Here is a 12,516-nt window from a genome sequence, read left to right on the forward strand (position 1 = left end):
TAAACCTTAAGTTTTAATTGTCTTGCGACAGCAATTTGACTGATTATGTACATTTTGAGAGTATGCCCACTATATAGACATGTAACATCCATTACTGACAAAAACACTTGCTTCAAATATATTCAATGACAATATATGATTTATAGGCAAATGTTAGTTCTAAATGACAAGAAAATGAATCATGCACCAAAACAAGTCAATATTTTATTGCTTTACCTGCCGCTGACCAATATCTTTTATGTATATATTTTTATAACGGCTCAAAAAACACAGTAATGCGTAAAGTTCTAGATTACTAGTCCTGGTAAAAGTAAGAAAAACTTACAAACAATTAAAAAAAAACAATAAAAAAAAACAAAAACAAAAAAACACGAAACAAAATTAACTGTACTGTATATGGAGAAAATACCACTTTTTCAATTGGTATAATTGTTTAATATTTAAAAAGAAACTGTTGATCAGAAAGAGCATTTTAACTGACAAGCTATCACCCACCCCTTAAATCCGCTACTGTTTTTTTAAAGCTGCTTGATCTCAAAAAAGGGCGTTTCTGGTGTTGTCGTTTTTAAAATTTCAATGGAACATCGGCTGTGACATTTGTTCAGTGCCAATGCACTGAATAACAAAACGACCGTCAATGCAATCAGGTTCATGATAAGCAAATTTAATAATTATTATTAAATTATCGCAATATATATTGAGCGACGCATTGGTCCGTGTCTTTATTGAAGGGAGCTAACTGCGGTTTGCTTGAAACTTGTTGTAGCAACGGACCGAATTTTCTTACTACGCCGAAGTGAAAATAGTACCTAAAGAAGATTGCCTTTGTATATCATTCCTTATTGCCTATACTGAATCAAATTTAACTGAAATTGCTCAATTTAATTCAATTTAATTATATACATATGATAAAATATTTCTTTTATGTAAGTAATTCTAATCGCAAGTTGGAACTATTTCATTTTACCCGTAGTGTACATACTTCCGGTTTGGACGTCCTTGGGTCAAAATTTGTATGGATTTATGAAAGTTTTGTGGAATTTGATTTCTATTTTTACAAAAGATACCGTGAGTTTAAATGTTTTATTGTATTTAAACAACAAAACATGTGTTTGTATATGTTTTTGTTATGCATCAAATATTGTATATGAGTAGCTAGCGTTACTGAAAACAATTTTTAAGTCAAAAGTGGAAAAGTTTAACTTTCACTGTTTCAAGAACAATTGTGGGTTTTGATGGAGTGGCTCCATGGGTGATTTTCTAAATGAAACATCTTTGAAAGAGCTTTGAAAAATGGTCATCAAATTTTGAAATTATCAACGTCTTTGAAAAGTCCTACACAGAACAGTCAAGGGCTATTGAAGTTGCTCAGTTGTTTGTAGACCAAGTTTGATTTAAGGTATTTTCTTATCAACTTGCATGGTAAGTCATACCAATGCATTAGGCCAACTAATTGGACTTCACATTGAGATATCATGCTATTTTGTGTATGGGCAATATCTCCCCTTGGCCTCGTTGAAGGGAGATTCTGACCCAGAACAAAAGTATCTCAGAATCATGAGAGACATAATACGTACATCTCAGTCAGAATCTAGTCTCAATATTTCAACTGCAAAGAAGACCGATTTTACAAACTGATATTAAATAGACCATCATCTATATAATAATAAGCCCATGCACACAATTTGTTGGGCTACTCAGAATCTAGCTTTGGCATGTCAAAATATTTTAACTAACCAATGCATTAGTGATCTAACTTGTTTCCTACATTTATATGTTTATATCACAAAGATGTATTATTAAATTTAATGTTATTTGTATGACTTCCAATTCAAGGATATTGACTGGTGCAATCAAAATAGTATTGTCCAGTGGCATTGATTCCACTCTGTCATTGATTTAACTCTACTTTAATTTATGCCCCAAAGTATCATAACAATTACATGAGAAAAAAGGAAATTTTTTAATGTCAGTTTTAGAAATCAAGGGCACCAGATAAGATACATGTATATTATGCCATACATGCAGTGTTTCTGCCAGACTAGATTTTTTGGGGGTCATTTGTGACCCTCTGTATAAAAATATGGGGGTCATTTGAAATTATGAAGGGTCAAATTTTAAAAAAGTAAAAACTACAAAAGTAAATCTCAGAACTGTTTGATTTCACATGTTAACTTCAATTTCTCACTTTTTGCGGATGCTAACGAAAAATCTTTTAAGGAAGAACCAAGTCTTATTTGCATGAAAACATTTAACCTGTCATATGTCTGTTTATTGCAGAAACTTTGATATTTTTGGCCACTAAAGCAGAGATGTAGATAACATTGTTATCTATGTCACTGAAGTCTAAAGCCCCTATCTTTTGTGGTGTGCTTGCCATTGTGAGAAAAGCGTCTGCATGCACAAATCGCTCGTTTACACCCTGACCCTGCATGTCTAAAATCCGGATACCGTGACTGATTGTAGAACGGTTAAATGTTGTGCCGATAACAACACACAATAGGTTAGCAACTTATGCATACTTGCAGTTACCGGAAATAAATAAATTTTGGATGGCCATTTCGGATACTCGAACAATAATTGCCGATTTTAACGGGATGGCACTAATAATAGGAGAAATAACTTAATGAAAATGCATCTAATTACATGTAAGGCAGATTATCACTGCATCATAGAAAACGCGCTTTGCCTTTTCCAATGCGTCATTTGTGAAATTATTGTGTCAAAAATGCAAGAAGTGCAGAGTAGTGGAAACACTGTACATGTATATGGATAAATTATGCATGAAACTAGATTGTTTACAAAAACAAATAAAATTTTAGATTATGCACTGAACAATATTTCTCTGATGGTAAAAAGTACCAAAATATTGAAACAAAAATCACTGATCTTCCAGCATTCAATTTTTGTTTCCTTGTTCAGTTTCCTAGGGTATGTTAGAAGGAAATACATTAGTATCCATTCTGTGCATTCTTACTTTGTCTTTGAGTCCCTTATCTGAAGACTGATGGAAAGGGCCGAGAAATTGTGATTAGTAGTTTTGGTAGGTATAGTATGGAAGTGCAATTGATGGAAATTTTAAACATCTGGTAGCTGTCAGACTTTAAAACAATTGAATTGTGTTTTCAACCATAATAACAGCTTTAAATGGTCTTTTTGGGGTTTTAACTGGGTTTGGAGGGAGGGGGAGGGGGGGGGGTGAGGGAAGTGGTATGGGATAATATCTGATCAAAGCATCTTATCCCTGTGCTTGCTCATAGTTGTATCAGTTGAAATGTTGTTGTATATTGCTTCATTCTTTCATTTGAATAGAAATGTAGTAAATTTAATAAGAGACTTCTTAATTTTCTGGTGCTCTCTGAGGAAAGATTTATTCTGTGCTTCCTATAAACTAAACTTGACTATGAAGTATGACATTTTCATCTGCAGGACTTTAGATGTGACTGAAGGACTAGGCAAGAAACAATGTCAACTGAGAGTGTGAAGGGCAGTAATGATGATGCCCTGACCTCGAACTCGGATCCAGTAGAAGGTGACAATGCTAATCCAAAACCAGAAAGCCCTGCCGCTGATTCTGACAGTGAAACAAAGATCAGAGCTGATTCAGAAGAACATGAAAAGAAAAGCACTCCACGATCATCGGCGTAAGTATGATACAGAAATTAGAAGAATTTTGTTTAAAGTTAAAGCAGCATGCCTCCAGATTAATGCTTATTTTCATGAAAAATTTAAAAATTTAATTAAATATATAATTTTGTATAGTAACAAAAAGGAAGCAATTACACTTTATCAATAGCACTTAAACTCATATTAATGACAAAAAGAGGTCAAAATATGCAAAAATTGCCCTTACTGCGTTCATAACGCACTGGAAATGAAGTTACATTTAATGAAAAATTAACCATTAATTGCTCATAACTTGTAAATTATTACTCGAATCTTGAATCTTTCTTCTTTTCCTAAATTCTCAGTACATTTTTCTCGAGTTTGAATTTTTTGAAATTTTTTGCTCATCTGGAATCAATAAATCAGTCAATTTTTATTCAGCAGTCAGGCGTAAATATACCATTGGCCATTTACAAGTAAATATTTATACAATAAGACCAAGACAAAACAAAATATGAATCTAATAGAGGTTACGTCATGTCTTAAAAGTAGGTAGATAATACTGGGTAAGTTCTAGCCTAGGATGAAATGTAAAAGAAATTACAGAAAGTAACTAGCAGCCCGTAACATGTTGAAGGGGGTGTTACCCAACTTCACAGTTAAAATGAAACCATTGGTTAATTGATTTGAACGCTAATGTTTAGAGCATATATCATTTTGTGCCATTTGAAATGTCCATTAAATGTTATAGGTGACAAGTTGTTGATAAAACTGACATTATGCTGTTAAATTTATATGACAGTTTAAAAGCACAACATATTGTTTATTTCTTTAATAATCTATAATAATATGATATTACTTGTGATAGATTATGATTTATTCATGGTTAAATGGTTTTAAAATAAAATCAACCCTATATTTTGTCATAGAATGTGAAACATATTTTATTATTTTGCTTTCATGAAATGGTAATCATAATATTTTCCTGACTAAAATTTATGGTAAATGTTCAATTATCTGCAGATTCTCCTGGAAGAAATTGCATGGAAAAACAAAATTGACAGATTAATCCTAGAGTGGTCTATTCAGTATTGTATGGCTCTGAATAAATTAAACTCAAGACTTAGTTTGTTGTCAAAATTCATGAATAATGTACTAACAAAATTATAATATACTTACAAAAATATTCGCCAATTTTAGATTTAAGCCAAAAATTGCAAAAAACAGAACCATGTTTTAAATTATTGCAATATTTTAACAGTTCGGGAGATGGTAGAAAATCGAGTTCACCGGAAAGATCTGGATCATCAACCATAACAAAAACTGCAACTAGCCGGCCAGAGAGTTCAGAAAGTCGTGAAAAGGGTACCGATGAGACGGAGGAGAAAGTTAAACCAAAGAAGAAAACAAAAAAGGCTGCGGCCGACACTGATGGTCATGAAGTATCGTTTACTGTCACAATATCAGTTGCTGTACCAACAGGTAGAAATCACAATCTTTAGTTTAATTATCACATATGTTTAACAATATTTTTTTTAGGTGGGTGATTGTAGGGGTTGAAGGCAAGTTTTAAGTTTTAAGTTACAGTTTCACTCTGATGGTTATTTGGCAATTTTTTCTGGTATGCGTAACAATGGTAACTATGTCCATATTGACAGATTAGTATAATTTTATGCCCTGTCTATGACCTTTTTAACTAAATAGTTAAGTTGAAAAAAAAGAGTAAAATTTCAAATGAAATGAATAAGATCTATCAACATTATGTTTAAATACAGAATTAAAGTAAGTGCTGTCTGGAATTATAACACAGTAAATAGTGTTTCTGGATAAGGAATTCTATTTAACTCTGCAAATAACTTTAAAATTCTTGTCATTTTCAATGTTTTAATAGGATAGTAGATTTTAATATTTATTGAATTTTAAATTGGTAACTTTCTTGTAGCCCTTGAAAAAAAATCACATAAAGTTTTGATATTTTTAATTATATCAGTTTGCAATATTCATGTATCATCATGTATGTACATGTGAGCAACAAAGCTATAGTTCTCTTTTTGATCATCATCATCATATAAATTTGAATAAAGTGATTACCAGTAAAAAAAATCAAAATGTTTTAAGCTTTTTAAAAGTGTTACTTTCCCATATCACAGTGAGACTAAATTACATAATTACATGGTAACCTTTTTGCTTGCTATTATAAATACAGCTGAAACCATTAGGGATTATTTATAATTCATGGAATGGTTCTTACATTCAATACGCATCCTTACAGTTCAGTTCAGATCCGTAACTAAATAATTTTACAATTGATTTTCACGATGGGATATTGGCTTTGTCTGCACATGTTGTTTAACGGAACTCACCAACATTGATTAAATCAGTTGCAAACTAACAGTCTGTCAACAGCATTATAATTTATTAGTTAATTATTTGTTATACGTAAAAGCACATCTTGAAAGAAAAACTGGGGGAAATTTCATTTATTTTGACTCGATAGCATATTAGACTTTTCATATTTATTGAAGTCTTACATATGCAAAGACAGGTTTTCAATCTATTTTCTCATTATGCATTTGTTTTAGTTCTAAAATGGGTTAGATTCCTTTCTTCAGAAATTAAATTCTGTTATCTGATGAAGTTTTTAGTTTGTTAATGAAATGTTAATATTGTAACATAAAAAATAGCAAGACAACACATTATACTAGTCTCAACTTTTATACATCTTAAAGGAACCCCACTGAGGTCCAAAAGCCTAAAAACATAAAATAAGAATATGATCTTTTCAATGTTGGTGCATACTTACAATACCAGAACAGAATAAATAACACAAAATATTACTTTGCTATTTGCAAAATAATTGTTCTCATGCAGTAATTTGATGCAGGAAATAGTTTAACATTCTCTAGTTAATGATAAAAGAAGACACATAGGCTGTTACGTCGCCATTTGTGATAATGACGTCCATATAAAATGCAGCGTACATTTTCATGGGATACATCACATTATGATAATATTATTATTTCTCACTTTTGTCGGAGAAAGTAAATAGTAAACTTCAGAATTATGTATTTTGTTTTTCTTTCAACATTATTTTTTGTTACTTTTATGTTTGCATTTTGTTACTATAGGAGACATAAAGAATTGAATGAAATCTATTTGCTTATAAATATAAAATTAAGAATTCATGTCATGTATTTTAGAAACCTTTTATTTTGCCTTATGTATTATGGCTTGTAATATGCATGCAAAGTTCATATTTCAGAGTTTTGTTACTCATAAATCTTGTTTAGTATTTTTGATAGCTTTATTTGTACGATCTGAATATCTTAAATTAGTTTGACTCAGTAATTCAGAATAACGCACATGAACAAAAGCATTAATGGTGTTTTGTTTTATATACAGATTTTATTCAGGAGCCTCTAATTCCAAGGAGTGAGTTAGCAGAAATAAAGCCCATACAGTTTATTGAAGGTCTTTTATACACAGTCCCACCAGACATTCTGTGCATGTTTATTAAGTATATAATAACTCATATGTCTACATTTAAACTTTTATTCTAGCTACAACCATGTCTCTAAATTTGAAACGCTATGATTGGTCAATTTTAATATGTTCCAAAAACTGACTAATGAAACTTTTGATAATTTGCCAAAGTTAAATTTAGCAGTAAAAGAAAATAAGAAAGTAGACCCGGAAATAATTTCAGTATCATCATTTAGGAAAAACATTTTTATTAATATATACTCAATTTAGTGTTTACAGTCAATAATAATACATGTATATCTATATACATTGTATAAAGCAAATACATAATTTAAGATATTCTCAGTTTCATTGATAATAATTCTAAAGAATCTGTAAATTTATCAATACACATGGGCCAATTTATGGTAAAAAATGTATTCAACATATAAATGACAGCTCTGATTATGTGATACACAAAAGGTTGTCAGTTTTAATTAAAATTATTTTTCATTTCAAAATAAAAATCTACATTTTATTGGTTTACAGAGTAAGAATTTATTCTTTATTTATAGACATATGAGTAGTTAATATATACTTGTTGCTGTATTTATGTTGTTACAAAATGAAAACTGAAAAATTGTTTCACTGTTTTAGAATGTTGTCGATGATTGCATGGTTTCCCAATAAAGATATTTGCTTGTTTGAGTGATATATAGAAAATATCTCACTGAGGAGAGAATGCATGTACACATGTATATGATTGTTAAAAAGTTGTATTGAGATTGCATTTTCCTTGTTTGTGTTGTAGAATCTGTTGTTTTACTTCCTGATTCAAACTTTTATCAGCGGTAGTAAGCAATAAAAGTAGTTTTGACATGGAGAATTGTTATATTTCACAGGTTTTAATAATTTAAAGATTTTAGTCTGAATAGAAAGAGAATAGAAACTTTCAATTATGATTTACAACTGAATATTTTAGGGGATTAGGAGCTGTGGGGGGCCGATTAAAAAAATGTTGAGTCAGCACTATCGATTTTTAGTAAAAATGAGGCAAGTGTTATTAGAAGGATTTTTGTAGTTGTTGTTTTTTTTTTTAAAAAAATATGTGATTATTTCTTGAATTGGAAACTGATGAAAATGTAGTAATTTAATTATTGGAAACTGATAAAAAAAAATGTAGTAATTTAATTATGATAATGGAATTAAAGATTTATGAAATAAGTTTTTTATCAGTTTTCATTTGAAAGGGGAAGTAACTTTAGGAAAAGTGAAATTACATATTTTGTAGTACAGTGATAAATGAGGTTGCTTAAGTGTTTTACAGGACAGCATAATTATATGAAATAGTTATTTAGATCATAATGTACACCACAGACTTTCAGGATCTATATACCATAAAATTCCTATAAGCCCCCAGGCTTTTTGATATGGAAAAAATCTACTCTTCAAGTAAATCCATAATTTTATTCAAATCCTTCAGAATCCATTTTATTTTATAGTAAACACAAAAATGTATATTATGAACTTTAAAACCTTAACCCTTTTAAGTTTTTAAAGTTATTACCCACACTTGCTAACTCTAAATGTATGAGTTTAAGAATTTTGTTGGATTTAGGAAAAAATGTGTTGTAATAATAGCTCCCCCCCCCCCCTCCCTTTGGAAAATGTTTAGCCCCCTTGGTCGTGCGTTTAATAGGAATTTTAAGGTATATTCATAGAATATTGTTTATAATGAAATGTATGTTCTCTATTTCTTTCACATTTACAGTGGACGAGGATCTGTCTATTAGTTAGTATATCTGGCTGAAATACGTGGCTTGCAAAATATTTTTTTTTCTTGTCCGCTTTTTTTTTCTGTTTTAATTTTTATTCTTGCTTTTTTTTCTTGTTGCAAATATCCCTGTGTGGCAGATTTATTTTTGTTTCATGTAGATTTGGATTTTTCTCATCATTTATGATTTTTCTACACATCATGTCATCATTTCTCTTCATTTTCTTGTGGTGTAAATTTAATAGCGTTAAAAGGCAAAAAATATCTTAACACTTGATGTTTAAACTAATTATTTTGCAAGTCGTGTAAATTGGTATTTATGCATATTACAATAAACAGAAAATAACAACAAGGAACACGGAAAATATTACAAATTTACAAATATTAGCGTAAATTTTAATAATGCTTCATGTAGAAACAAGAGTATATAAATAGCTACAGAAGCACTTAATAACCCAGGGCTTATCTGAGCATCAATTACTAACTGCGATGCTACCTATAATTCATTCTCTTTAACAAAATATTTAAAATAACAAAATAACTTCTGTATTGTTTATATATATTGTCCATATTATAATATTCAATATACATTCAAAACAAATATTAAAGGCAAAGCAATATAACAATGTCTTAACAGAACAAAACTAAATTGATTTTAATTTAAGATTACGGAAATATTTTTGGTGAAGCATACAGAGATAGTTGCCTACATGTATTTATACTTCTGTCACATTTGCCTACCAATTTTGGTCTGTTATCTTATATATTTATATTGTATGTTTTTACCTATTAGTAACTTTTTGGTGAAATTTTAGGTCAGTAAGGTCAATGTCAAGGTTACCAAGACTAAAAATAGATTTTCCCACTTTCCTTCATAGTTATGCATATGTTTAAACTTTGACATAGAGACAGTGATGTCCATCTATTGGTGTAGTCAATGTTCTAAATTGACTAGAATAACTGTCATTATCTCAGTACCGTTGACTTTAGCATTGAATCTTAGAAAAAGTCTGTGACAGAATACCGGAACACATTTCAAGGTTAGAAATGATTGTCTAATTTTCAGGTATTATTTGAATATAAAAGTTGCTTTAGCTTTGAAAGACAAAGATGTTTTCCCAATCTAGATTTTAAGTTTCTTATGAATTCTCTCTTGAATGATTCTGTTTTATATTGTATGTTGAGATAAATAGATGTCACAAATAGATGTTATAAATAGATGACACAAAATAGATGTCATATATAGATGTCATAAAATAGATGTCACAGAATTGTTCAGCTTTCACATCTTGTATTTGCTCAAAGATATTTTCTCATTTTCTTCTATTTAAATCAAACTTTATTCATTCTGTTGAAACTGCTGCTTCAACTTAATGAAATAAAATATTTACTTCAATTTACAAAGATTTATACCGATTTAAACAGACTTACATAAATTTACATAGATTTGCACTGATTTAAACAGACTTACATAAATTTACATAGATTTACACAGATTTTATATATGTACAGAGTAGCATTGTATTATTATAAAAATGTTATAATAGATTTTTACCCATGTAAATTTGGAACAGAACCTTTTATAAATAAAAGTTACTAATTGCATTACAGGTACTACCTAGTATTTACATTATTTACTAACTTATTACATGTATCTTTTTACAACATTATTTGAGGTAGTGTGGGTATACATGTATATTACTAAGGAAGCTTTTCCATTGATAAAAAAGGAACAATTTTAATGTAACAAAATATTTTAAAAATGAATTAAAGAGGAAAAATTAACAATTTTACAAAACATCTTGTTTGTCAAACTTATTACACATTTTTTATTGAGATAAGATTAGTTTACATACTGCTTAGTACAGAAGTAAAGATTTAAAAATTTGAAAACTGATTCGCAGCCCTTATTTAGAAATTTTGCTGTAAAATATTAAAAATTATATTGAAATTTTTTCTGCTATATTTGAACAATGAACTTTCATGCTTTAAATTTGGAACAATCCATTGTTTATTGTAGGCGTTTCAATATTAAAATACCAAATTTTAAAATTTTTATTGAAATTTTTTTCTGCTATATTTGAACAATGAACTTTCCTTGTTTTAAATTTGGAACAATCCATTGTTAATTGCAGGCGTTTCAATATTAAAATACTCAATTGAAAAGCCAGCTGTATATCAATATAAACTGTCATAAGACTCAGTACAAAGTAAGCTAGCATGGCCATTTTAATCATATAATTCAAGTTTAACTTTATAATTATGGGGAAATCTCGAAGGGTTTGGAATGAGATATTTTTCATATTTTCACTAATCAGTTGATGATGAAGATCAGCCTGATATCCACGATCTTATAAAGAAGAAGAAGCGAGTGTACGAGGCACCGAAGGCCCAGAATTACTACCATCTCGAGTATTACCTTGTGCCGGATAATGATGATGTTATGAAAACTGATGTTGTCACGTACGGTATGGGAGCGAAAATTTACATGGAAAAACAAGATGCTATTGTGAAGAAAGTATGGCATGATGGAGATGTCACATGGATAGCATGGACTCAAAAGTATGGCACAGATGTTTGTATTTTATAAATCCGCTTACAAACCCTATAACAATTAGTGAAACTGATAGCTAACAGCATGGATCCTGATCAGACTGCGCGGATGAGCAGGCTGGTCTGGATCCATGCTGGTCGCAAACCCATTATGTTGGTTTTGTCATGGCGCAGCTCAATTATTATTTTCAGCTTTACCTTTACCATTCGGACATCTTACTTGTTTTTCTCCGTTTTGAGTTTTGAATTATCCATTGTTAGTAACTTGTACATTTATTGCAATATTGCACATTTGTAATGTGGATTTTCATTGGATAATCATGAAGTTTATATAGTTTTACATACACGGCTGTTGAAAATTTATGAAGAGTTCTCACTTTTTTCCCTAAAAAAGGAAATTTGCTTTATCATTGATTAAAATCAGCTCTTAAATGATGCTCTAAAAGTCTTTACGTTGGTCAAACAAAATAATTTTGTAAGCTTCATCCAGCTGAATTTGTGAAAATGGATTTTGCCCTGCTTTGAATTTGGAACAGTCCATTCAAAGTTTAAGGGATTTCATTTTAAAAATATAAAAATTGAGCTACCAAACAGTACAGGACTATAAGGATGTGCAGGCTGGCCGGGCTCTATACAGGTGGCAAAGGCTATAAGAATCTAGTACAGACCGGAATATCTTGCTCGAGGGTAACTGTTTACAGCTGTAACAAGGGTCTGCCGAGTTTCCGCTAATCAGTTACTCAAGAGCAAGACATTCCTGCCTGTGTGTTTAAAGCACATTACTTGTTTTACACAGGGGGTGTACGACAGGTTTTTCTAGCACATGTGTAAACAGTAGATAATCCTGTCTGATATTTAAGGTTAATTACAAAAAATGTGCTTTCGATTTCAGCATGTTTATTATCTTCATGTCATTTTTTTCTCATTTTTCAGGCACAAGCTATTTGTTACCAAGGACGTATTATTAAAGTTGTATAACCACACCCTGGAGCTAAGAGTTGGGGATACCAAGGAAAGTAGCATGAGTCGCTAAGTTTGACCCGATCCTAAACTTTTAATAAAACTCCCCGAGTTTAAAATCATAAATGAAATCTCATATATATCTGCTTAACTGCTTATTA

At 30.4% G+C, this 12,516-nt stretch overlaps 1 protein-coding gene across 1 annotated transcript; it reads left to right on the top strand.

The window, feature by feature from the left end:
* Positions 1–959: 959 nt before the first annotated feature.
* On the top strand, positions 960–12,428 carry LOC132742759 (uncharacterized protein CFAP92-like). The gene is made up of 6 exons (XM_060731221.1): positions 960–1,068; positions 3,430–3,644; positions 4,868–5,088; positions 8,840–8,860; positions 11,161–11,404; positions 12,329–12,428. The coding sequence occupies exons 2-6, from the start codon at positions 3,466–3,468 to the stop codon at positions 12,426–12,428; spliced, it is 765 nt and encodes a 254-aa protein (XP_060587204.1). The 5' UTR covers positions 960–1,068; positions 3,430–3,465.
* Positions 12,429–12,516: the final 88 nt, after the last annotated feature.

The sequence above is a fragment of the Ruditapes philippinarum genome, unplaced genomic scaffold (assembly GCF_026571515.1).
Source record: "Ruditapes philippinarum isolate M1 unplaced genomic scaffold, ASM2657151v2 ctg166_1_1_1_1, whole genome shotgun sequence".
Classification (NCBI taxonomy): domain Eukaryota; kingdom Metazoa; phylum Mollusca; class Bivalvia; order Venerida; family Veneridae; genus Ruditapes; species Ruditapes philippinarum.

Excerpts from the sequence above, each read along its gene's own strand:
- LOC132742759 (XM_060731221.1), top strand. The coding sequence starts at position 3,466 with ATGTCAACTGAGAGTGTGAAGGGCAGTAATGATGATGCCCTGACCTCG. Across the intron at positions 5,089-8,839 it reads ATCAGTTGCTGTACCAACAG|TGGACGAGGATCTGTCTATT; the intron begins GTAGAAATCACA and ends TCACATTTACAG. Across the intron at positions 11,405-12,328 it reads TGGATAGCATGGACTCAAAA|GCACAAGCTATTTGTTACCA; the intron begins GTATGGCACAGA and ends CTCATTTTTCAG.